Below are 23,293 nucleotides of genomic sequence, written 5' to 3' on the forward strand. Positions count from 1 at the left end.
AAGAGACAAACACTCAAAATGGGATGAAGTAATAAGCGGTGTTCCACAAGGAACAGTTCTGGCCCCAATAATGTTTGCTATATATATTAATGATATGGATGAAGGAATTGAAAGCTATATGAGCTTCTTTGCAGATGATGCAAAACTACTGAAAAGAGTGAACATGGAAGAAGATTGTGAATCACTACAGAGTGATCTAAATAAAGTACAGGAATGGAGTAGGAAGTGGGAGATGGAGTTCTATACAATAATGTGTAGTATATTGGAATTTGGAATAAGCAAAAACAGAATAACAGGATCATATAAATTGGGAGAAGAAGGAATAAAAAAAGTAGAAAATGAGAAGGACCTGGAAGTCATTGTTATGAATAATATGTCACCTGAGAAACATATAAATAAGATTTTTGGAGAAACTTATAATCTAATAAGAACAATCAAAGTTGCATTTACATACCTGGATGAAGAAATGATGAAGAAAATTCTAATCACCCTGATAAGACCAAGATTGGAATATGCAGCAACGATATGGTCACCAAGTACAAAAAAAAAATTATAAAAAAAAATTGAAAGAATACAAAGAGCAATTACAAAATTGGCACCAACACTCAAAACTATCATATGAAGAGAGACTAGCAAAAATTGAACTACAGACACTAGATCAAAGAAGAGAGAGAGGAGATTTGATAGCTATTTACAGAATCATGAAAGGCATAGAAATTACTGATAGAGAGAATCTGATAAAATGGGATGATAGAAATACAAGAGGACACGGAAAGAAAATAAAAAAAGACAGCTATAGAAGAGATCTGAAAAATAACAGCTTTCCTCACAGAGTAATAGACAGTTGGAACAAGTTAGATGAGAAAGTGGTGTGTGCAAAAACAATACATGAATTTAAAAATAGTTTAGATAAAATGAGATATGAAGACGGGACACCACGAACATAGCTTCCCTTCCCGTAAAATACAACACACACACACTTACGTCGGACGGACGGGGAGGATTGACGTCCTGAAGAAAAAGTGAAATATTCGTGGATCTCAACGCACAGGAAGTACCTATTGTATGTACAGGGAAGGGGATTACTCGGGGGGTAGTGGGAAAGTGAGGACATGGGAGAAGGGGAGGGATTACTGAGGGAAATGGAAGGACATGAGGAAGGAGAGGACTTGGTCCAGGCAGGCAGACGCCATGTAATCAAGCGCGGGCCAGAGCAATTTAGTGACGATGAAGGGACTAACAAAAATATAAAGATTAGAAACATAGATAAGAGCAGCACAATAGAAGGTGAGGATAATAATTTCCATGGATTTAATTAGCGGGGGGGGGGGCAGATACCAACCTCCCCCGACTGGCAAGACTAGAGGGAAAACTTGAACAAATGACCGAACATTGGGAGATTAGGTTCGGAAGAATGTCAAAAATTGCGCAAGGGGTTGAAAGATTGGAAGAAATAGAGAAGGCGAACAAAAACTTAACTAATGAAATAGAAGAACTAAAAAGACAGTTAGAAGTAAAAGAGTAGAATGAAGAATTAAAAAGGAACAATAAAGACAATAAAGAGGCCATAGCAAAAGAAGCACAGAGGTGGAGAAAAATACAGGAAAACGGTAAAGTTGCATTTATTGATATAATTAAACAGCAAATGAAAGAACAAACTGAAGACGCAGTTATCAAAGTGATGAGACAGAAGGAGAATCTTGTAAGAGACTTAGCAGATAAAAAGAAATGTATAAATATATTAGGAATGGAAGAGAAACATAGCCCAGATAGAACCACAAGAATCAATGAGGGAAATGAAAAAGTAAGCAGATTACTAGAATTAGTTCAGGAAGATGAACCACAGATAATGAAACAAATCGAAGAGATGTTTAGGCTCGGAAAGTATATTACAGATAAGTCCAGACCAATTAAGATTAAATTCAGATCACAAACAACAGCAGAGTGAACAATATAAAAAGTTATTGATAAAAAGAGAAATGAATAAAGATGAAAGAGAGGAAGAAAAAATGAAAAGGAAAGAAGCTAAAGAAAAAATGAAAAGGAAAGAAGCTAAAGAAAAAACGAGACCAGAACGGAGTCAGAAAAACAAGAATTCTACTGAAGAGAAGTGAATATGAAATTGAAGAAATGGACCATAACAGAGAGAAACAAAAAAGAAACAGAGAATACAATGGAAATAACAGAAAGTTAAGAGTATCCTACACAAATATAGATGGATTAATAACAGGACTGAATGAACTGAACGAGTATCTGAAGGAAAAAGATCCGGACATAATGGGAATTGTTGAGACAAAATTAAAAGGTCCACTACCACCCAACAGCATAGGACACAATGCATATAATTATTGGATTAGAAACAGAGAGATAAAACAAGGGGGTGGAGTTATGTTCCTGACTAAGAAGGATATAAACGTGAAGAGTGTCACATATGGAAAGAACAGAGTAGAGATGATTATGATAGAAGTAGAAGACAGAGATAAGAAGAGCAGAAAGTTTGTAATAAACTACGTGCCCCCAAAAACAGCCTCGAGGGAAGAGAGTGAACATAAATGTTAGAATAACATTAAATAAGATAATGGAAGATGGAGGAAGAATAGTTATGATGGGCGACTTTAATTGCAAAGAAATCTGTTGGGAAGAGATGACCATAAAGGGTGGAGAAGACTCATGGGGAAATGTTCTACTTGAGATGATTATTGATCACACAATGACACAATGGATTAAAGAGAACACTAGGTATAGAAATGAGGAAGAACTATTGAGACTAGACCTAATAATCACATCGGAACATGAAATAGTGGAAAAGATAGAATACCAGGCACCAATAAGTAAAAGTGACCACATATTGATAGAACTAGAACTAAATGAGAAAAAATACATGAAAAGAAATGAACAATATAGAAAAGGAAGATTGATGTATGAAAAAACAAATTTTGATAAAATAAGAGAATTCTTTCAAAATGAAAACTGAGAAAGAATACACAAAGAAGATACAACAGTAGAAGAGAAATGGAATATTTTGACAAAAATTTATAAAAAAGGAGTGGAAAAGTATGTCCCAAGACAAAAACAAGAAAAAGAATATGTAAAGTGCTAGTACAACAAAAGCTGTAGAGTGTTAAAAGACAAAAGAGATAAAGCTTGGACCAAATGGTAGAAAAAAAAAGACTTGAAAAATGGAAAATATATACTTGTTATAGAAATGAATATGTACAAACGTGCAGAGAAGAAAAGAGAAAATATGAAAAAGATGTCATAGAAAAATGTAAAGATCAACCAAAACTATTCTACAGATTTGTAAACAACAAACTGAAAAACAAACAAGATTTGGAGAAATTAAGACAAGGAGAAGTTGAATACACAGAGGAAATAGAAATGGCGGAAATTATGAACAAGCCTTTTAAATTAGTGTTTACAAGGGAGAATATACAACCGGAAGAGATCAAATGGAAAGAGAAAGTCCCCCCTATGAAAGAAATAGAAGTAACAAAGAATGAAATAATGAAACACTTGAGTAATCTTGATGTTAGAAAATCGCATGGACCAGATGAAATAGCAAACTGGATTTTGTAAGAATGCAGAAATGAACTGGCTGACAAAATACAGAGCTTAATGAATAGTTCCTTCAAAGAAGGAAAGGTTCCAGAAGATTGGAATAAAGCAAATATAGTACCTATATATAAAGGAGGTAATAAAGAAGACCCTACCAACTATAGACCAGTCTCTCTAACAAGTACAATAGCAAAAATTTGTGAAATAATTATCAAAAGTAAATGGGTAAAATATTTAGAAAAAAAAACCAGCATGCTTAATCCAAGACAATTTAGATTCAGACAAGGACGATCATGCGTCACCAATTTAATATGTTTCTATTCAAGGCTAATAGATATAATACAAGAAAGAGATGGATGGGCTGATTGTGCATTTCTTGACCTAAAAAAAGCCTTTGACAAAGTACCACATAAGAAGTTGCTTAAGAAATTAGAAACTGAAGGAGGAATACAGGGCAAACTGCTTAAATGGATGGAAGACTTTTTGCTAGAAAGAAAAATGAGAGTAGTGATAAGAGACAAGCACTCAAGATGGGATGACGTAATAAGCGGTGTTCCACAAGGAACAGTTCTGGCCCCAATAATGTTTGCTATATATATTAATGATATGGATGAAGAAATTGAAAGTTATATGAGCTTTGCAGATGATGCAAAACTATTAAAAAAAGTGAACACGGAAGAAGATTGTGAGTCACTACAGAGTGATCTAAATAAAGTACAGGAATGGAGTAGGAAGTGGGAGATGGAGTTCAATACAAAAAAGTGTAGTATAATGGAATTTGGAAAAAGCAAAAACAGAATAACAGGATCATATAAATTGGGAGAAGGAATAAAAAAAGTAGAAAATGAGAAGGACCTGGGAGTCATTGTTATGAATAATATGTCACCTGAGAAACATATAAATAAGATTTTTGGAGAAACTTATAATTTAATAAGAACAATCAAAGTGGCATTTACATACCTGGATGAAGAAATGGTGAAGAAAATTCTAATCACTCTGATAAGACCAAGATTGGAATATGCTGCAACGATGTGGTCACCAAGTACAAAAAATGTATAATTTTTTTTTTGAAAGAATACAAAGAGCAATTACAAAATTGGCACCAACACTCAAAACTATCATATGAAGAGAGACTAGCAAAACTTGAACTACAGACACTAGAGCAAAGAAGAGAGAGAGGAGATTTGATAGCTATTTACAGAATCATGAAAGGCATAGAAATTATTGATAGAGAGAATCTAATAAAATGGGATGATAGAAATACAAGAGGGCACGGAAAGAAAATCAAGAAAGACAGCTATAGAAGAGATGTGAAAAAAAACAGCTTTCATCACAGAATAGTAGACAGTTGGAACAAGTTAGATGAGAAAGTAGTGTGTGCAAAAACAATACATGAATTTAAAAATAGTTTAGATAAAATGAGATATGAAGACGGGACACCACAAGCATAGCTCCCCTTCCCGTAAAATACAACTAGGTAAATACACACACACACTTACGTCGGACAGACGGGGAGGATTGACGTTCTGAAGAAAAAATGAAATTTTCATGGATCTCAACATAAAGGAAGTACCTATTGTATTTACATGGAAGGGGATTGCTCGTGGTGTAGTGGGAAAGTGGGGAAAAAGGAGAAGGGGAGGGATTACTGAGGGAAATGGAAGGAAATGAGGAAGGAGAGGACTTTGTCCAGGCAGGCAGACACCATGTAAACAAACGCGGGCTGGATCAATTTAGTGACGATGAAGGGTCTAACAAAAATCTAAAGATTAGAAACATAGATATGAGCAGCACAATAGAAGGTGAGGATAATAATTTCCATGGATTTAATGGGGGGGGGGGGATACCAACCTCCCCCGACTGGCAAGACTAGAACAAAAACTTGAACAAATGACCGAACATTGGGAGATTAGGTTCGGTAGAATGTTAGAAATTGCGCAAAAGGTTGAAAGATTGGAAGAACTAGAGAAGGCGAACAAAAACTTAACTAAGGAAATAGAAGAACTAAAAAGACAGTTAAAAGAAGTAAAAGAGGAGAATGAAGAATTAAAGAGGAATAATAAAGAAAACAAAGAGGCCATAGCTAAAGAAGCTAAGGGTTGGAAGACAATCCAAGAAAACAGTAAAGTTGCATTTACTGACATAATTAAACAGCAAATGAATGAACAAACTGAAGACTCAGTTATTAAAGTGATGAGATAAAAGGAGAATATAGTAAGAGACTTAGCAGATAAAAAGAAATGTATAATTATATTAGGAATGGAAGAGAAACACAACCCAGATAGAACCACAAGAATCAATGAGGAAAATGAAAAAGTAAGCAGATTACTAGAATTAGTTCAGGAAGATGAACCTGAAATCATGAAACAAATTGAAGAGAAATTTAGACTCGGAAAGTATAGTACAGATAAGACCAGACCAATTAAGATTAAATTCAGGTCACAAACGGCGGCAGAGAATATCTTAGCAAAAACAGGGAAACTAGCAGCAAGTGAACAATATAAAAAGGTATGGATAAAAAGGGAAATGAATAAAGAAGAGAGGAAAAAATGAAAAGACAAGCTAAGGAAAAAAACGAGAACAGAACAGAGTCAGAAAAAGAGAAATTCTATTGGAGAGCCCCTCCAATTCCTAACTCTTTGCCGCAGTGGAAGGGCTTAGGGGCAAGCAACCGGAGTCTAATGCTTTATTTTTGGACTTCAGTTGCTTGCTCAACTAATTTTGTTAGGACCTTTTACCTCTTTCTCCAAATTTTTATTCCTTCTCTCCTCTTCTTCTTTCTGAATTGATTTACGATGTACGACTTTTGCTCCCTTTTCGACTATGGCTTGGACTGCTCTTTGGATTTGTTGGAGGGTGGAGAGGACTGACATGCCTCTCCACCCTTAGAATTCGAGTACCTGACGTGCGTGAGCGAGGGGAAAGTCTTATGTCAAACATGGTTCCCAGGTGCTGGGGATCATGTGTATAGCCGTGTAGTAGCTTCTAGGGATGGTTACATGACATAACAAGCCACATCCCTCCCTTGTTGGGCTCCGAATCATGGGATTTTTGGTGGGTGGAAGGCTACTTGGTTGAATATTTGAAAACCCGTTCTTATGGAGAACAAACCCCCCCCCCTTCTGTTGACGACTCTGGCTTAAATAGGGACACAGTTTTAGACTCCTCCAAGACCACAAATGTTATGACATTAGAGCCTTATTTCCCTACTCTATCAGATACTGACACTAAGTATAGGATCAGGAGGACAGGGAAAGGCAATTCAGGAAAAATTGAGATAATGCCAGGAAAATTTGAACCCAACAACTATGCCAAGTTTTTGATTCTGAAAATGAGAGAAGGACAACAAATGAGGGACCTTGACATGTTTTCTGTCAATCGCGAAATCAAGATGAAATGTAGCATCGAACCAAAGATTTCTTACATGAATGATGGCAGTTTACTGGTAGAAGTTGCATCACCTGATGATAGCACTAAAGTCCAAAATATTTCGTCGCTAGATGGTCAAGAAATAGATTGTTTATACAATAAGAGACTGAACCAAGTTAAAGGCGTGATAAGATCTACAGAATTACTTAGATATTCTGAAGAAAAAATCCAAATGGAGCTAAAGGACCAAGGAGTAGTAGATGTGAAACAAATGAAGAAGAACATAGGTGGTGTATTAACACCCTTGCCCACGTACGTTCTAACATTTGATCTCCTGAAGCTACCTAACATGATAATGGCTGCGTGGCTTCGACTAAATGTTAGACCATATATTCCATCATGTCGAAGGTGCTTCTATTGCCAAAAATTTGGTCATGTGATTGGGACTTGTAGGAGAAAAATTAAAGGTGAAAATGCAGTCTGTGAAAATTGTGGTTTAGAAGCTCATGGTGAATGCTCTAATTCTCCACACTGCACCAACTGTGGTGAAGATCACCCCGCAAGCTCAAAGAAATGTGATAAATTTACTTTTGAAAAAGAAATTCAGACACTAAGAGCAAAAGAACACTTGAGCTTCAAAGAGGCTAGACAACGAGTAAACGCTTGTTCATTCGACCAGGGGTAAGTTTCTCCTCCATCATTAATAAGCATAAGCCCTTGAATAATAGAATGCCCAACACATCAGATGACGTATCTACACATGAGAAGAGCCTTAATTCAAAATTGACCATTCCTAAAAACTCCAAAATCACTCCTGCAAATAATAGACTTATGAAGAGACGCTTGAGTGATGAAAGAGAAGAATCTCTCTCATCAAAAATCTGTCTTAAAAATACGTTTAACTTGTTGGATGATGAAATGGATTTGGAGGACCCCAAATCCTCCAAACATTCCCTAGTCCCTACCTGTCCTGCATCTCAGGTGGGGACTTCTGTCTCGGCAAGTGCTTTGGTGCTTGCTGGGACCCCTGTCCCGTCCCCATCTCCGGTCCGGGCTGGGACTTCTGTCCCGGCATGTGATCTGGAGCAGGCTGGGACCTCAGCTCCGGCTACCGTTCCCGTGCGGTCTAGAGCTTCTGTCTCGGTATGCCCTCCGGAGCAAGCTGAGACTTCTATAATGGCTTGCGCTCCAGTGCAGGCCAATAATTCTGCCCTAGGTTGTGCTCTAGCTCAGCCTAAGACTTCAGTTTTATCTAACAAACCTACCTTGGATGGCACAGTGGTCCAGGGGAAGAAGTCATCTGTCTCAGCTAGGAATACTGAAGTCATACCAAAATCTGTGGTAAAAGTTCGTAAAGAACAAAGAACATTAAGTAAATCAAGGCGAAACATAAAGGTGCCAATTAAGAACAAGAAAGCATCAGAAAAAGATCAAAATGTAAAAAATCCTGATCCAAGGAAGACTAAAGAGTCTTCCAAACAAAATAAGATAAATTCTCTGCTATTTTGCAGTGGAATTGTCAAGGGTATAGAGCTAAATATGAAGAGCTTAAACATCTAATATATTCTCATTCACCAATATGCATAGCCTTACAAGAGACCATGTTTAGAGAAAACCAAATATTTAGTCCTAGAGAGTACATTATGCATCACTCTCCTATCAACCCTTCACAAGGAAGCCATGGTAGAAGCGCTCTTATAGTCAGAAATGATATTCCTCATAAAATTTTACCCTTGAATACTCCCTTGGAAGCAGTAGCAATTCAGATTAATATAACTAGAGTATATAACATTTGCTCTCTCTATCTCTCGCCTAATAGAGAATTTTCTAGTAGTGACTTTACTAGTTTATGCAATCAGCTCCCCCAACCGTTTTTAATTTTGGGAGATATGAATAGTAGGCAGTCTTGGGGTGATGTGACATCAAATGCAAAAGGGGAACAGCTTCAACAAATCATTGAGAACACAGATCTTACTGTTCTTAATACTAATAAACCTACTCATTTTCATATCCAAACAGGGACCTTTTCTTGCATTGACCTATCCCTTGCGAGTCCTAATGCTTTCATGGATTTTGAGTGGGATGTACTTGATGATCTCTTTGGAAGTGATCATTTCCCAATCATCATTTCAAATGGGAATTCAGTACCTGTTGCTAGAGCTCCCCGTTGGTGTACTGATAGGGCAGATTGGCCTCTTTTCCAAGAACTAAGCAATATAGAGGCAGATGTAAATGACTTGCCAACAGTAAGTTAAGCTATTTTTTATTTGAATAGTATTTTAATAAATGCAGCAAATCATTCAATTCCCAAGACCAGTGGAAAATTTCGTCGGAAGCCTGTTCCCTGGTGGAATATACAGTGTACTATAAGACATAAAGCAATGAGGGCTGCTTTCACCAGATATCGTAGGCATAGGTGCACCGTTTACCTTATATGCTTCAAGAAAGCCCGAGCCCAATTTAGATGGCATATAAAGAAAGCTCGCAGAGAATGTTGGATACAGTTTCTCTCTAGTATCACATGGAAAACTCCAATGACGTTGGTTTGGGCCAAGATCAAGAAGATAGCTGGGAAATTTAAACCTTCCCCTCCTCCTGTTTTGAAAATTAACGGATTATTTGCTTCAGATCCAAAAACTGTAAGTGAAGCTTTTGCAAGGCATTTTGCCAAAGTATCTAGCAAAAATCTTGACTCACCGTATTATCAATTACGCTCAAATGAGGAAGCTCGTTATCTTGATTTCACTGCTAATGTAAGTGAATCATACAATATACCCTTTTCCATGAAAGAATTCTTATCAGCCTTATCTAAAAGTAAAAACTCTTCTCCTGGACTTGACGAAATTATATATGATATGATAAAGAACTCGTCATATAATACTAAAGTTTTTATCTTGGATGTTTTAAATAGAATTTTCAAGGATAGCAATTTTCCTGAAGTTTAGGAAACAGCTTTAATTTTACCCTTCCTCAAGCCTGGTAAAGACTCCTCCATCCCTTCGAGTTATCAACCAATTGCATTGACATCTTGTCTCTGTAAATTAATGGAAAAGATGGTCAATGCCAGGTTGGTTTGGTTTCTAGAACGGAGAGGGGTGATCTCTTCTGCTCAATGTGGATTCCGTAGAATGCACTCTTGTACTGATGTACTGATTCGATTGGAAGATTCGATCTGCAATGCTTTATTAACCAAGCAGCATCATATCACTGTCTTTTTTGATCTTGAAAAGGCATATGATACTGCCTGGAGGTATGGCATTTTAAAAGTTCTTCATAACATCGGGTTGAGAGGTGAATTGCCACTTTTTATCAAAGCTTTTTTTTTTTTTTTAAATAGTCTTTTTAAAGTTAGAGTAGGCAATACTCTATCCAAATTAATGGTACAAGAAGAAGAGTTCCTCAGGGTAGTGTATTAAGCGTAACCCTGTTTGCCCTTAGTATCAATGGTATTACTTCCGTTATTCCGCCTGAAGTAATGTTTATGCTTTTTGTTGACGATTTGTCCTTATCATTTGCGGCATCTAGAATGTCTGTAGCAGAGCGAAAACTACAGTTGACAATCGATAAAGTAGCTAGATGGGCCTCTGAGTATGGATTTCGTTTTTCACCATAAAAAAAACAGTAGTGATGCATTTCTGCCACATTAGAGGTCACCATCCTGACCCAGATTTATACCTATATGGTCAGAGAATTTCATGCGTGGAGGAGGCAAAATTTTTGGGTCTGCTATTTGATCCAAAACTATCTTGGGAGCCTCATATTAAAAACCTTAAGATAAAATGCATGAAAGTTTTGGATGTTCTCAAAGTTATTTCCTGTACCAAATGGGGGGCTGATCGTAAACACTTACTCCAGTTGCATAAGGCACTGGTTATACCCAAACTTTTATATGGATCTGAAATATATTCGTCAGCAAGAAGCACAAAGCTAGAGAGACTGAATGCTGTTCATCACACTGGGGTGAGGATTGCTACAGGAGCATTCAAGTCCACACCAATTCCAAGTCTCCTTGTTGATGCTGGGGAATTACCCCTAGTCTTAATGAGGCAGTCCCAGATGATAAAGTATTGGACTAGAGTTCAAAGACTTCCTAACTCCTTAAGTTTTAAAATTATTTTTAATGGCAATTTTAATCATTTTAATAATAAATCTTCATGTCCACTTCCCTTTGGACTTAGAGTAAGACATGTTTTAGAAGAATTAGGTTTGCCCCAATTTCAAGTTCTTCCAGTTAAGCATTCAGCATTTCCCCCTTGGAGGCTACCATATGTAGATCACTGCAGCTGCTTAGAAATATCTAAGACTGGAATACCAGAGCCTATGATCAAACAAATATTTCTCGCCCACTTTGAAGATCACAGAAATTCAGTTTGTATATATACAGATGGCTCCAAATCCAATGCTGGCATTGGATTTGGAGTCGTTTTTCCCAGTTTTAATTGCAGTGGAGCATTGCCTAGCTCTGCTTCAATTTTTACAGCTGAGCTGCATGGAATTCTAATGGCTTTAAAAAGAATAGTAAACCATGCTAGTTTTAGTTTCACAATTTTTAGCGATTCTAAGAGTGTGTTGGAAGCCTTAAGTTCTTATAATCCTACCCATCCATTAGTTTCAGAAATTTTAGAATGGATGTTTTTATTAAGTCGTAAAAGAAAATTAATTAGATTTTGTTGGGTTCCGTCCCATGTCGGTATAATAGGCAACGAGGAGGCTGACAGGTTAGCCAAAGAAGGATCATTAAAACATCCTATTAACAAGGCCCTTCCAGATACCGACTATCAGCCTGAAATTAAGAATGCAATAAAATCTTCCTGGCAATTCTCATGGTCTTTGATCGAATCTAATAAGATGAGAGAAATCACAGACTCTGTTAATCCATGGATATATTTATCCAGCTGTCGTAGAAGAGAAGTGTCAGAGTGTCGCCTCCGAATTGGACACACGAACTTCTCTCACGGCTTTTTAATGAGTGGTAACTACCAGCCTTTTTCCAGCGATTGTTTGGTGCCACTAACGGTTAAACATTTACTGGTCGAATGTCCTAGCTTGGTGGAACAGAGAGAGAGACATTTTAACAGGGACAGGGCTGGGAGTTTTAATTTGAGTTTTATTTTGGGAAAAGACTTGGACGAAGACTCTCTTTTCAATTTCATTGAAGATGTTGGTTTCTCTAACTTGATCTGATTTTAATATACATGTTCTATTTTATCTAGTAGTTGATATATATTGAGTTTACTTTCGGTGTCAATAACCCAGTAGTTACGACACCAGATTGAATACTTATAATCAATCAATCAATCAATCAAATCTATTGGAGAGTAGTGAATATGAAAGTAAGGAAATTCGAAATACTAGAGAAAAACAAAAGGGAAACAGAGAATACAATGGAAGTGGCAGAAAACTAAGAGTGTCTTACACAAACATAGATGGATTAATTACAGGATTGAATTAGCTGAATGATTATCTGAAGGAAAAAGAACCGGACATAATGGGAATTGTAGAAACGAAATTAACCACTTCAGTACGGACCTAAAATCTCGCGGGCAGCAGCCAATGCCAGCCGTACGACGTGTCGTAATAATACTCACATCATAAAATATAGTCACCGCTTATATCGATCATTCTCTCTTTCACCCGCGAATTTTGAAAACCACAGAGAATGGGATTCAGGGCACATTTGAGAGAATGTAAAAACACAGGGGCAACTACAATAAATATAATCAAGACGCCGATATGGCAGCGTTGCGAATCCACTTGCTCCTCATGACGCCTACGTGTGCGGCACCATATGGAAGGGGTTAAAAGGTCCACTACCACCCAACAGTGTAGGACATGATGCATATAATTATTGGATTAGAAACAGAGAGACAAAGCAAAGGGGTGGAGTTATGTTACTGACTAAGAAGGATATAAACGTGAAGAGTGTCACATATGGAAAGAATACAGTAGAGATGATTATGATCGAAGTGGAAGAAAGAGATAAGAAGAACAGAAAGTTTGTGATAAATTATGTGCCTCCGAAAACAGCCTCGTGGGAAGAGAGTGAACATAAAAGTATGTTAGAGGACACAAAGATAACATTAAATAAGATAATGGAAGATGGAGGAAAAATAGTTATGATGGGTGACTTTAATTGCAAAGAAGTCTGCTGGGAAGAGATGACAGTAAAGGGTGGAGACGGCTCATGGGGAAATGTTCTACTCGACATGATTATTGACCATAGAATGACGCAGTGGATACAGGAGAACACTAGGTATAGAAATGAAGAAAAACCACCGAGACTAGACCTAATAATCACATCTGAACCTAGAATAGTAGAAAAGATTGAATATAAAACACCAATAAGTAAAAGTGACCATATACTGATTGAACTAGAACTAAATGAGGAAAAATACATGAAAAGAAATGAACAATATAGAAAAGGAAGAATGATGTATGAAAAAACAAAATTTGATAAAATAAGAGAATTCTTTCAAAAAGAAAACTGGGAAGGAATATACAAAGAAGAAACAACAGTGGAAGAGAAATGGAATATTTTGACAAAAATTTATAAAAAAGGAGTGGAAAAGTATGTCCCAAGACAAAAACAAGAAAAAGAATATGTAAAGTGCTGGTACAACAAAAGTTGTAGGAAGTTAAAAGACAAAAGAGACAAAGCTTGGACCAAATGGAAAAAAGAGAGAAGACTTGAAAAATGGAAAATATATACTTGTTATAGAAATGAATATGTACAAACGTGCAGAGAGGAAAAGAGAAAATATGAAAAAGATGTCATAGAAAAATGTAAAGATCAACCAAAACTATTCTACAGATTTGTAAACAGCACTGAAAAACAAACAAGATTTGGAGAAATTAAGACAAGGAGGAGTTGAATACACGGAGGAAATTGAAATGGCGGAAATTATGAACAAGCATTTTGAATCAGTGTTTACAAGGGAGAACATACAACCTGAAGAGATCGAATGGAAAGAGAAAGTCCCCCCCATGAAAGAAATAGAAGTAACAAAGAATGAAATATTGAAACACTTGAGTAATCTTGATGTCAGAAAATTGCATGGAATAGATGAAATAGCAAACTGGATTTTGAAAGAATGCAGGAATGAACTGGCAGACAAAATACATAGCATAATAAACAGTTCCTTGAAAGAAGGAAAAGTTCCAGAAGATTGGAAAAAAGCAAATATAGTACCTATATATAAAGGAGGAAATAAAGAAGACCCTACCAACTATAGACCAGTCTCTCTAACAAGTACAATAGCAAAAATATGTGAAAAAAATTATCAAAAGTAGATGGGTAAAATATTTAGAAAAAAAAAATGTGTTAAATCCAAGGCAATTTGAATTCAGACAAGGACGATCATGTGTCACTAATTTAATGTTTCTATTCAAGGCTAATAGATATAATACAAGAAAGAGATGGATGGGCTGATTGTGCATTTCTAGACCTAAAAAAAGCCTTTGACAAAGTACCACATAAGAAGTTGCTTAAGAAATTAGAAACTGAAGGAGGAATACAGGGCAAACTGCTTAAATGGATGGAAAACTTTTTGCAAGAAAGAAAAATGAGAGTAGTGATAAGAGACAAACACTCAAAATGGGATGAAGTAATAAGCGGTGTTCCACAAGGAACAGTTCTGGCCCCAATAATGTTTGCTATATACATTAATGATATGGATGACGGAATTGAAAGTTATATGAGCTTCTTTGCAGATGATGCAAAACTGTTAAAAAAGTGAACCCGGAAGAAGATTGTGAGTCACTACAGAGTGATCTAAATAAAGTATGGGAATGGAGTAGGAAGTAGATGGAATTCAACACTAAAAAGTGTAGTATAATGGAATTTGGAAAAAGCAAAAACAGAATAACAGGATCATATAAATTGGGAGAAGAAGGAATAAAAAAAGTAAAAAATGAGAAGGACCTGGGAGTCATTGTTATGAATAATATGTCACCTGAGAAACATATAAATAAGATTTTTGGAGAAACTTATAATTTAATAAGAACAATCAAAGTTGCATTTACATACCTGGATGAAGAAATGGTGAAGGAAATTCTAATCACTCTGATAAGACCAAGACTGGAATATGCAGCAACGATATGGTCACCAAGTACAAAAAAATGTATAAAAAACTTGAAAGAATACAAAGAGCAATTACAAAATTGGCACCAACACTCTCAAAACTATCATATGAAGAGAGACTAGCAAAACTTGAACTACAGATACTAGAGCAAAGAAGAGAGGAGATTTGATAGCTATTTACAGAATCATGAAGGGCATAGAAATTATTGATAGAGAGAATCTGATAAAATGGGATGATAGAAATACAAGAGGGCACGGAAAGAAAATCAAGAAAGACAGCTATAGAAGATATGTGAAAAAGAACAGCTTTCCTCACAGAGTAATAGACAGTTGGAACAAGTTAGATGAGAAAGTAGTGTGTGCAAAAACAATACATGAATTTAAAAATAGTTTAGATAAAATGAGATATGAAGACGGGACCCCACGAGCATAGCTCCCCTTCCCGTAAAATACAACTAGGTAAATACATATACAGTAAAAGCCCTTGTATCCGGCACCAATGGGACCGAAGACGTACCGGATACGAGAAAATGCCGGATACGGGAAGGGATATTTGAAAAATACATTTATTTACATTGTTCTTTTACTTATTAATATACCTTAATTCACTTTAATAATAAACACATCCACATATCTATATATTGTAAATTCTATCAGTATAGAGTAAATCCAATCAATATACATCAGTTATAATCATCACAGGATCACCAGTTGTCTAATTCATCATCTGATAATTTTACGACGGAGTTGTGAATGGCCGCGTTCAGTGTTGGTGGCTGAGAGGGTGCGTTCACCTCTACACTCGAATTTTCTTTCACTAAACTTTTTGTTCCAACTTTCATAAAATGTATAATGTCTCTGCTTAGAATTTTTTCCTCTTTGTTTGTGGACTGTTCTGCAAATTCCATAAACACTGCTAGACCCTTCGCTGCATCCTTCCACGACACTTTCATCTCAGGGTCGTCTTCTTCACTATCTGCCTCTGTCGTTTTCGCGTGTTCATCGGGAAGTGATTGTAAAATTTCATCATCACTAAGTGAGAATGTTGCTGCTCGGTCACTGTCCATATCTACACACGCTTGTATCACTTCGTCACTAATGCAAAGTTTAGCACGACAACCCATCTTTCAATTCTTTCTCCATCGATTCTCTCTTGGCGATGGAAAACCCTCAAATTTCTTATTCCCTTCCTGATCTTCAAACATTATTTTCGGATATGATTTTCTCCAACATCGCATTAAAGTTTGTTGTTTTTCATCCTCCCAAGCTAGCGATTCCATAAAAATAGCGTCTTAACATTAAGCCCACATTGGAATTCGGAAATGCTACCGTCCTCAAAATAAACTACTTTGCGCATAGAACTTTTCCGATAATTCATTTTAAAGTTTTGAATCACTCCTTGATCCATGGGCTGGATCACACTCGTTACGTTCGGCGGTAAATACACAACAGAAATGTTTCCACTGCTCAGTTCCTCAGCTGGTGGATGTGCTTTACTATTGTCGAGTAGGAGAATAAATTTATTGTCCTCTAGAAGTCTTTTCTTTTTCAAATTTCCTTTCACTGATGGGACAAACACATGCTAGAGCCAATTCATGAATGTTTCTGAGTCCATCCATGCGTTATTTTGTGGGCAATAATTATCCACTGGTAAGTATATTAGATTTTTAAAACAATGTGGCTTCTGGTATTTTCCAACGACACACAATTTGACTTTATGGGTCCCTGCCATGTTCGTACACAGTAACACCGTCAATCTATCCTTGCTTTGTTTGAACCTTTTGGTGGTTTCCTCTGCTTCACTGGCTAGTGTAGATGCCGGTAGACAGCGGTAGAACAGGCCGGTCTCGTCAGCGTTGTAGATCTGTTCCGGTTTCAGATCGTCTTCGGCAACCAATTTTGCAAACCTATGACAGAAAGGAGGAAAGAAAAGTTAAAAGATAAATATATATATAAGTGCACTATGCATCCGTGTATGCGAGAGATAAATTGAGATATGAGATGCGAATCTTTGCCATGAAGGTATAGGTTAATTAACGTACCTGTCTATAAACTCCTCTGCAAAAGGTAAATCAGATTTTGCTTCCCCAAACACATCAAGACGACGTATTCTATGGCGATTCTTGAATCTTTTAAGTCACCCATTTGAGAACTAGCACGATTCTCCAATTGGCATCTTTTCAGCAAAATCTTTGGCTTTTTCTTGCAGCGTTGGGCCTAATATAGCTGCACCTTCAGACATTTTAAGACAAAACCACTCGTACAACACTTTGTCCAGCATTTCCACACGTTTATGTTGTAGAGTGTGGTGATTTTCTGCAGCTTCAGGTGTGTCACTCAACTTCGCAAACTCTCTTAGCTTTTTGGATTGGGCCTTGATATCGTAAATGGTAGACGACCCAAAGCCGTATTCTTCCGTTAGTATTTTTCTATTTTCGCCTTTCTTCAATCTTCTGCATATGTCCACCTTTTGCTTAAGTAAAAGCACCACACTTTCTTCTTCTCAACTTTGGGCATGATAGAGTTGGCTAACATGTGCACGGAGGTGGCTAACACGTGGCGGGAGAAGTGAATGGGACTGAGAAGCCCTGGTGGCGGCGAGAGCAACTTCAACCACGCGCAGGGATTTTAAACACGCTCAGATGAGAGGAAGGGTGGGAGGGGTGTGGAGTGTATTTAGGGATGAAATGGGTGGGAGTGTTTTTATGCCTTTCCCTTTTTGGCTACCTCCCTTGGAAGGGGGAAAAAGCCTTGGTATATGTATGTATGTATGTATACGTCTACCTTTATCACAATTTTTCGGTTTTCGTGAAAAATATGCTGGTTATTTGAAGTGCCGGATACAAGAAGGCCGGATATGAGGGCTTTTGCTGTATATATATATATATATATATATATATATATATATATAAATTCCACTTCAATATTGTATTATAACCTATTATAAAGTATTTTTATATCATCGGTATTAAAGCAATGATTGGTATTAACTAAAAATATTTAATAGCATAATCATTAATACAGTATAATTTTGTAGTTTAAAATTATTTTCAAATGGTCTCTTCTACTCCAGCAGTAAACATTCACCGACCCCCTGATTATTCATCAACCCCCTGGCTATTCATCAACCCCTTGGATGTTCCGATCGACCACTTTGAGAACCCCTGGTCCATATACTTTGGGAATATTATTGACGCCTGGCCATGCCCTGATTCGTTGCATAGCCTATCTCAGATAGGCCATGCATATATATGTCACACATTACAGATAGGCTATCTGTAATATGTGACATTTCTACAACGGGTCATAGGTGATTTGAGGCGTGGGTTATAATGAAAACAGTTGAACTTGCATAACGCCGTAATACACATATATTATCCTCATTTCAGAAGGGGAGGGGGGTTATGGTAGGGCTAGCGCTGATGGCTGACAAATCTTTAGCCCTGGCCATTAAAAATTCCACTTAATAAAATTATTTCAATGACCGTTTTAAATTTTCAATTTGCTCATTTCAGTTGGGGGGGCTGGCCACTTTTTTTTTGGGGGGGGGGGCTAAAGCCTCCCCAAGCCCCCCCTTGGCGCCGCCTCTGAGCTGGACATCAGATCCCTGTAGCCGAACATTTGGTAAGAAAGACCAAATGTCCGGCTGCAGGGATCTGATGTCCAGCTATGTCCCGCTGAAGCGAAGACCTCACCTCTGTCCAGTACCTGACGCCTAGCTGTGATCTAAGTCTCCAAGTTCCTTTATTTACTCTTATTTAAACTCCTGCTTTGTATATTTATTCTTATTTACCTGAAGATGGTTGTACGATTCAACCAAAAGTTCGTATTTTAAATTTTGTGTAATGTTTTTTGTTATAATAACACCATGGATCTCAGAAGCCTTGTGTTTGACCTCCCTTCAAGATACAAACAAACTATTTGGAAAATTGAGAAAATCACTAAGAAGATAGTAGATATTGAATTTGCTCTGGTCTTCAATCGAACATGTCTACATATGCATATATATATATATATATATACAGTATATATATATATATATATATATATATATATATATATATATATATATATATATATATGATTTTTTTTTTTTTTTTTTCTACAATTGATTAGGTGGCCCCACCATGCCCCTTGGTGGAAGACCTGCGTTATCACTGGAGTCAGGTATTGAATGTGTGTCAAAAGTGCCACTCTCCAGAGGGACCAGTTCCAGCTGTGGAGGAAACCAACCTGCCATCACATCTTATGCAAATGCTAAAGGTATGGTGCTGATTGTTTTGAATTAAAAAAACTGTTAATCCCACTGCTTGAAATTAATAAAAATGTCTGATATTTGAACAAAATCATAATGTATAGGGTGGCGGTTAATGATGCTCACACCGTAAATTATAAAGTAAATTGATGGGAGAAATGTTAATGAGGCATTGAATGTCAATGAAGGACCAAATAATGATATAGAGCAAGGTATAAATAAAAAACAAAACGGTAATGTAAGGCATGATATTGATACTCAAAATGTGTCAAAAAGAAATAATCACGAGTTTCTTAAAACCATGTACTTTAATGCTTGTAGTATTAGGAACAAATTTCAGGAAATACAGGCGTATGTCAAAAGCGAAAATCTCAATATGATAGGAATAACAGAGACATGGTTAAGTGGTACAGAGTTTGAAGCTGAATTTAATATTGCGGGATTTAAACACTTTCATCAGGATAGAAACCACAAGAAAGGTGGGGGTGTTCTGTTGTATGTTCAAAATAATGTTCATGCTTGTGTTATAGAGAAAGTGAAACAGGATCCATATGATAGTTTGTGGGTTGAGTTAACCCAAACAAATGGGAAAAAAAATGAATGTAGGTGTAATATTTAGGCCAAAGACATTATTATTAGCAGACGACAAACTGTTATTTAAAGAACTGTCTAGTTTCTGCTACTGGGATTTATTGATAATGGGTGATTTCAATTTTACTGACATTGATTGGATGACCCTTGAACATGGCCATATAGGTAGTCGCTTGATTGATTTTCTTGGTGACAATTATTTAATTCATCATGTAAAACAGCCCACAAGATATGGAAACTTACTTGATCTATTGATCACTAGTCGCAAAAGTATGCTAACTGATGTAGAAGTCAGTGAAACTGTTGCAAATAGCGATCACAACTTAGTTTCAAACTCAACTTAGATTCAAACTCCTAAAATTTTTTAGAATAGATACTTGTTTCTAAAATACCCAATTTCAGTAAAGATCAGTTCATAGGACTACATCAGGAGCTTCAGCTTACAAATTGGGAGGCAAAATTAAGTGAAAGACCTGTCAATCAGATGTGGGAAGTATTTCAAAATACGCTCACTAAGATGATTCATACTTACATTCCTTTTAAGGACAGACGTCCCCCAAATCAGGCTCGCCCAAAGTGGCTCGACAAAGAAACTGAAAAAAGTATTGCTAAAAAGAAACAGGCTTATAAGAAATATAAGTGCTCGGGTGCATCTAATGACTATGAAAGTTATGTATCAATACAAAGAGATTTAAAAAAGACAAAAAAAAAAAAAAACGACAATACGAAATGAACATCGCTGATAATCCAAAGAGAATCCCAAAGAATTCTATAATTACATTAGAGATAAAAAGGTTGTTAGGAATCACATTGGTCCACTATTATCTGCTGACAGTCAACTTGAATATTAAAATGAAGGAATGTGTAATATTTTAAACAATTATTTTAGCTCAGTACAGTATTTGTAAACGAAACACCTCAAAGTGAACTCCAAACAGAAACCTGTGAAAAGTCTAGGGTAAACTTACCATGGTAAATATAACAAAAGAAAAAAATTAAAAGGTGTATAGAGAAGCTCAAAGTTAATAAAATACCAGGGCCTGACGGTTGGCATCCAAGAATCTTAAAGGAAATGAAAAATGAGATTGATGTTCCATTAGAAATTATTTTCAAGATATCCATCATATCCAGAGATGTCCCAAGAGAATGGAAGCTAGCTAACGTTACTCCCATATTCAAAAAAGGTGACAAAAAGAAACTAAATAACTATAGGAAAAATAATGGAAACTATCATCAGAAATGCTATCGAACATCATTTAGAAAGTAACCGTTTGATAAATGATAGCCAGCATGGTTTCAGATGGAAACCTTCTTGCGTGAGTTACTCGAATTCTACAACACAGTTATCTCAAATTATGACAAAAGAAACAATATAGATTTAATATATCTAGACTTTGCAAAAGCTTTTGATACCGTCCCACACGAAAGACTACTTATGGTATGCTGGTCATACCACTTGGACTACGATTGCGGGGCAATATAAACACTGGTGTGTTGGCTCTACTTTATTATGTGAATTATATCGCATAAAACTGTTTCGGAGTTGACTACAGGGGATACGGAAATGTGGCAAGTGTACATACACTGAAGTGACCTTACTCTTGGCGTTGGAACTGCTTCATGACCAGATGGTACTGCGTCGTGACAGTTCCCGTCGACCCTTGGCACTGGAGTGCCCGCTCTCGAGCGCGCCGCACTCAGATGCCAGGTGGCCCCCTGCCATACGCCGTCCAATCACCTTTAAGGCCTATAATCACGTGACCTCTGGTGGGGCAGAGTTAGCCCAGCGTGGGCACGGATGCCAGGCCAAGCCACGCTAGCCCTTGAAGCCACGCTGACCCTTGTTTACTATACGCGCCAAAACCAATTTGCGCGCCAAATTCCACTTGCCACATCCCTCCCCCCGCCAAAAAAAAATCAACGACTACCGAAACATAAAAAAAAAAAAAATTACTCTGGCGTGAGGGAAAAATCGATGCGTACGCGTCAGAAGGTAACACACCAAGGTGAGCTCCCTAAAAACAACAATCACATCGATGAAAAAACACTTCGCGGCAAAACTAGCCAACAAAAATAAAATGGAAATGCAGGAAGGAGAAAAAATAGAAAAAAAAAAAACGAAGCAGAGGGATGTATTTCGCTGACGCTGGAACTGTGGTACGTCCCCCGTCATTTCGATGTTGGTCGTGCGTAGGCGTGTGTTCCTTCTGTCAACGTGGTGCGGAACTCCGTGCCGGCGCTCATAATGCTGCTGGTTGCAAGCTTGTCCTTTGCAGATCTGTAAAAAGTATCAGCGGCAGAAACTTTGCACAAGAGGGGGTATATGAGTGGATCACACTCACAATGGATATGTACAGAATACACTATTATCAAGAATCAGTATTAATAAGAAAATTGCTAACAGTAGGATAATAATGCTCCACGCGCCTCCACTGGCAGAAAGTTGCTGTTCCGACTCTGGGTGAATGGGGAAATATGCGGGGGGAAAAAACACGGCAGAAAGTTTTCCAGGGAGGGCATGGGGTCGCTGGCATACAATTTTTTTTTTCTTTTTTTTTTTAACAAAAAATAAAATATGGAAATAAAAAAAGACCTGAAAATGAGAAAAGGCGTAGTTCTACGTTCATCTCACGTGTTGTGTGACACACGGAGCAGTTATATGACCTTTGAATCGGTGTGCTAATATGAGCCGCCATTATTCTCCTGGATGTCCAGGGGTTCCTTCTCGTGTGTGGGGAATGCTCTCCTTACATTCTTATTCTCGCATACAGAGAGATTGCCCTCCTGCTTTATCCTATATGTGTGAACACAGAACTCGCATCCTGATTTTGTGTGTTTGATTGTGTATATTACATCACTAACCCTTTTGGTGATCCTATATGGGCCTTGGAACAATGGTTGGAGCTTCTTACTTACCCCTTGTTTAGGTTTGGTAGTAACATAAACTCTGTCACCAAGGGCAAGCTGCTTTATGCGTGTCCTCGCCCCGTTTGGTGTGCCTTTCAACTGTGGCAGCTTCGATGAACTGTTGGCACCTGTCAAAACACGAATTTGCTACAGCCATTGTTTCGGCCGCTAAATTATCCGTATTATACCATGGGGCATTTGGCCTTGTGAACTCCATTATAGGAAAGACAGGGTCTCTGTGGAACAGGAGGAAATACGGGGAATCCCGCAGGACTCTATGATATGCAGAATTGTAGGCTAAGACCGCTAAAGGGAGCATTTGATCCCAGCCTGTTTGATTGTCCTGCACAAGGGACTGTAAGATTTTTATAATGGTCCCATTTACTCTCTCAATGATCCTGTTCCCCCCCGAGGCCCAGTACTTTGATGTAGTGGGGGGGGCTTCCGTGTAGTAAAGACGGGCTGAGCTGTGCCAGCCAGATGCAACCATACTGGAGAGGTCAGCCCCGAGCTACCAGACGAAAACTGAGCCAAAA

The 23,293-nt window shown here is 37.4% G+C and overlaps 1 protein-coding gene across 4 annotated transcripts in view; it reads left to right on the forward strand.

The window, feature by feature from the left end:
* Positions 1-23,293, forward strand: part of LOC143035123 (FHF complex subunit HOOK interacting protein 2A-like) — a 144,018-nt gene that overhangs the window by 59,077 nt on the left and 61,648 nt on the right. For 3 of the 4 annotated variants that reach the window (XM_076201714.1, XM_076201717.1, XM_076201715.1), the window contains one exon: positions 19,121-19,267. The exons of the other annotated variant lie outside the window; for it this stretch is intronic. In XM_076201714.1, coding sequence (XP_076057829.1) covers positions 19,121-19,267 — 147 coding nt within the window. The remainder of the gene's footprint in view (positions 1-19,120; positions 19,268-23,293) is intronic. 4 annotated transcript variants of the gene reach the window in all.

This window comes from Oratosquilla oratoria, chromosome 18 (assembly GCF_046742065.1).
Source record: "Oratosquilla oratoria isolate Oo_2021 chromosome 18, ASM4674206v1, whole genome shotgun sequence".
NCBI classification, from domain to species: domain Eukaryota; kingdom Metazoa; phylum Arthropoda; class Malacostraca; order Stomatopoda; family Squillidae; genus Oratosquilla; species Oratosquilla oratoria.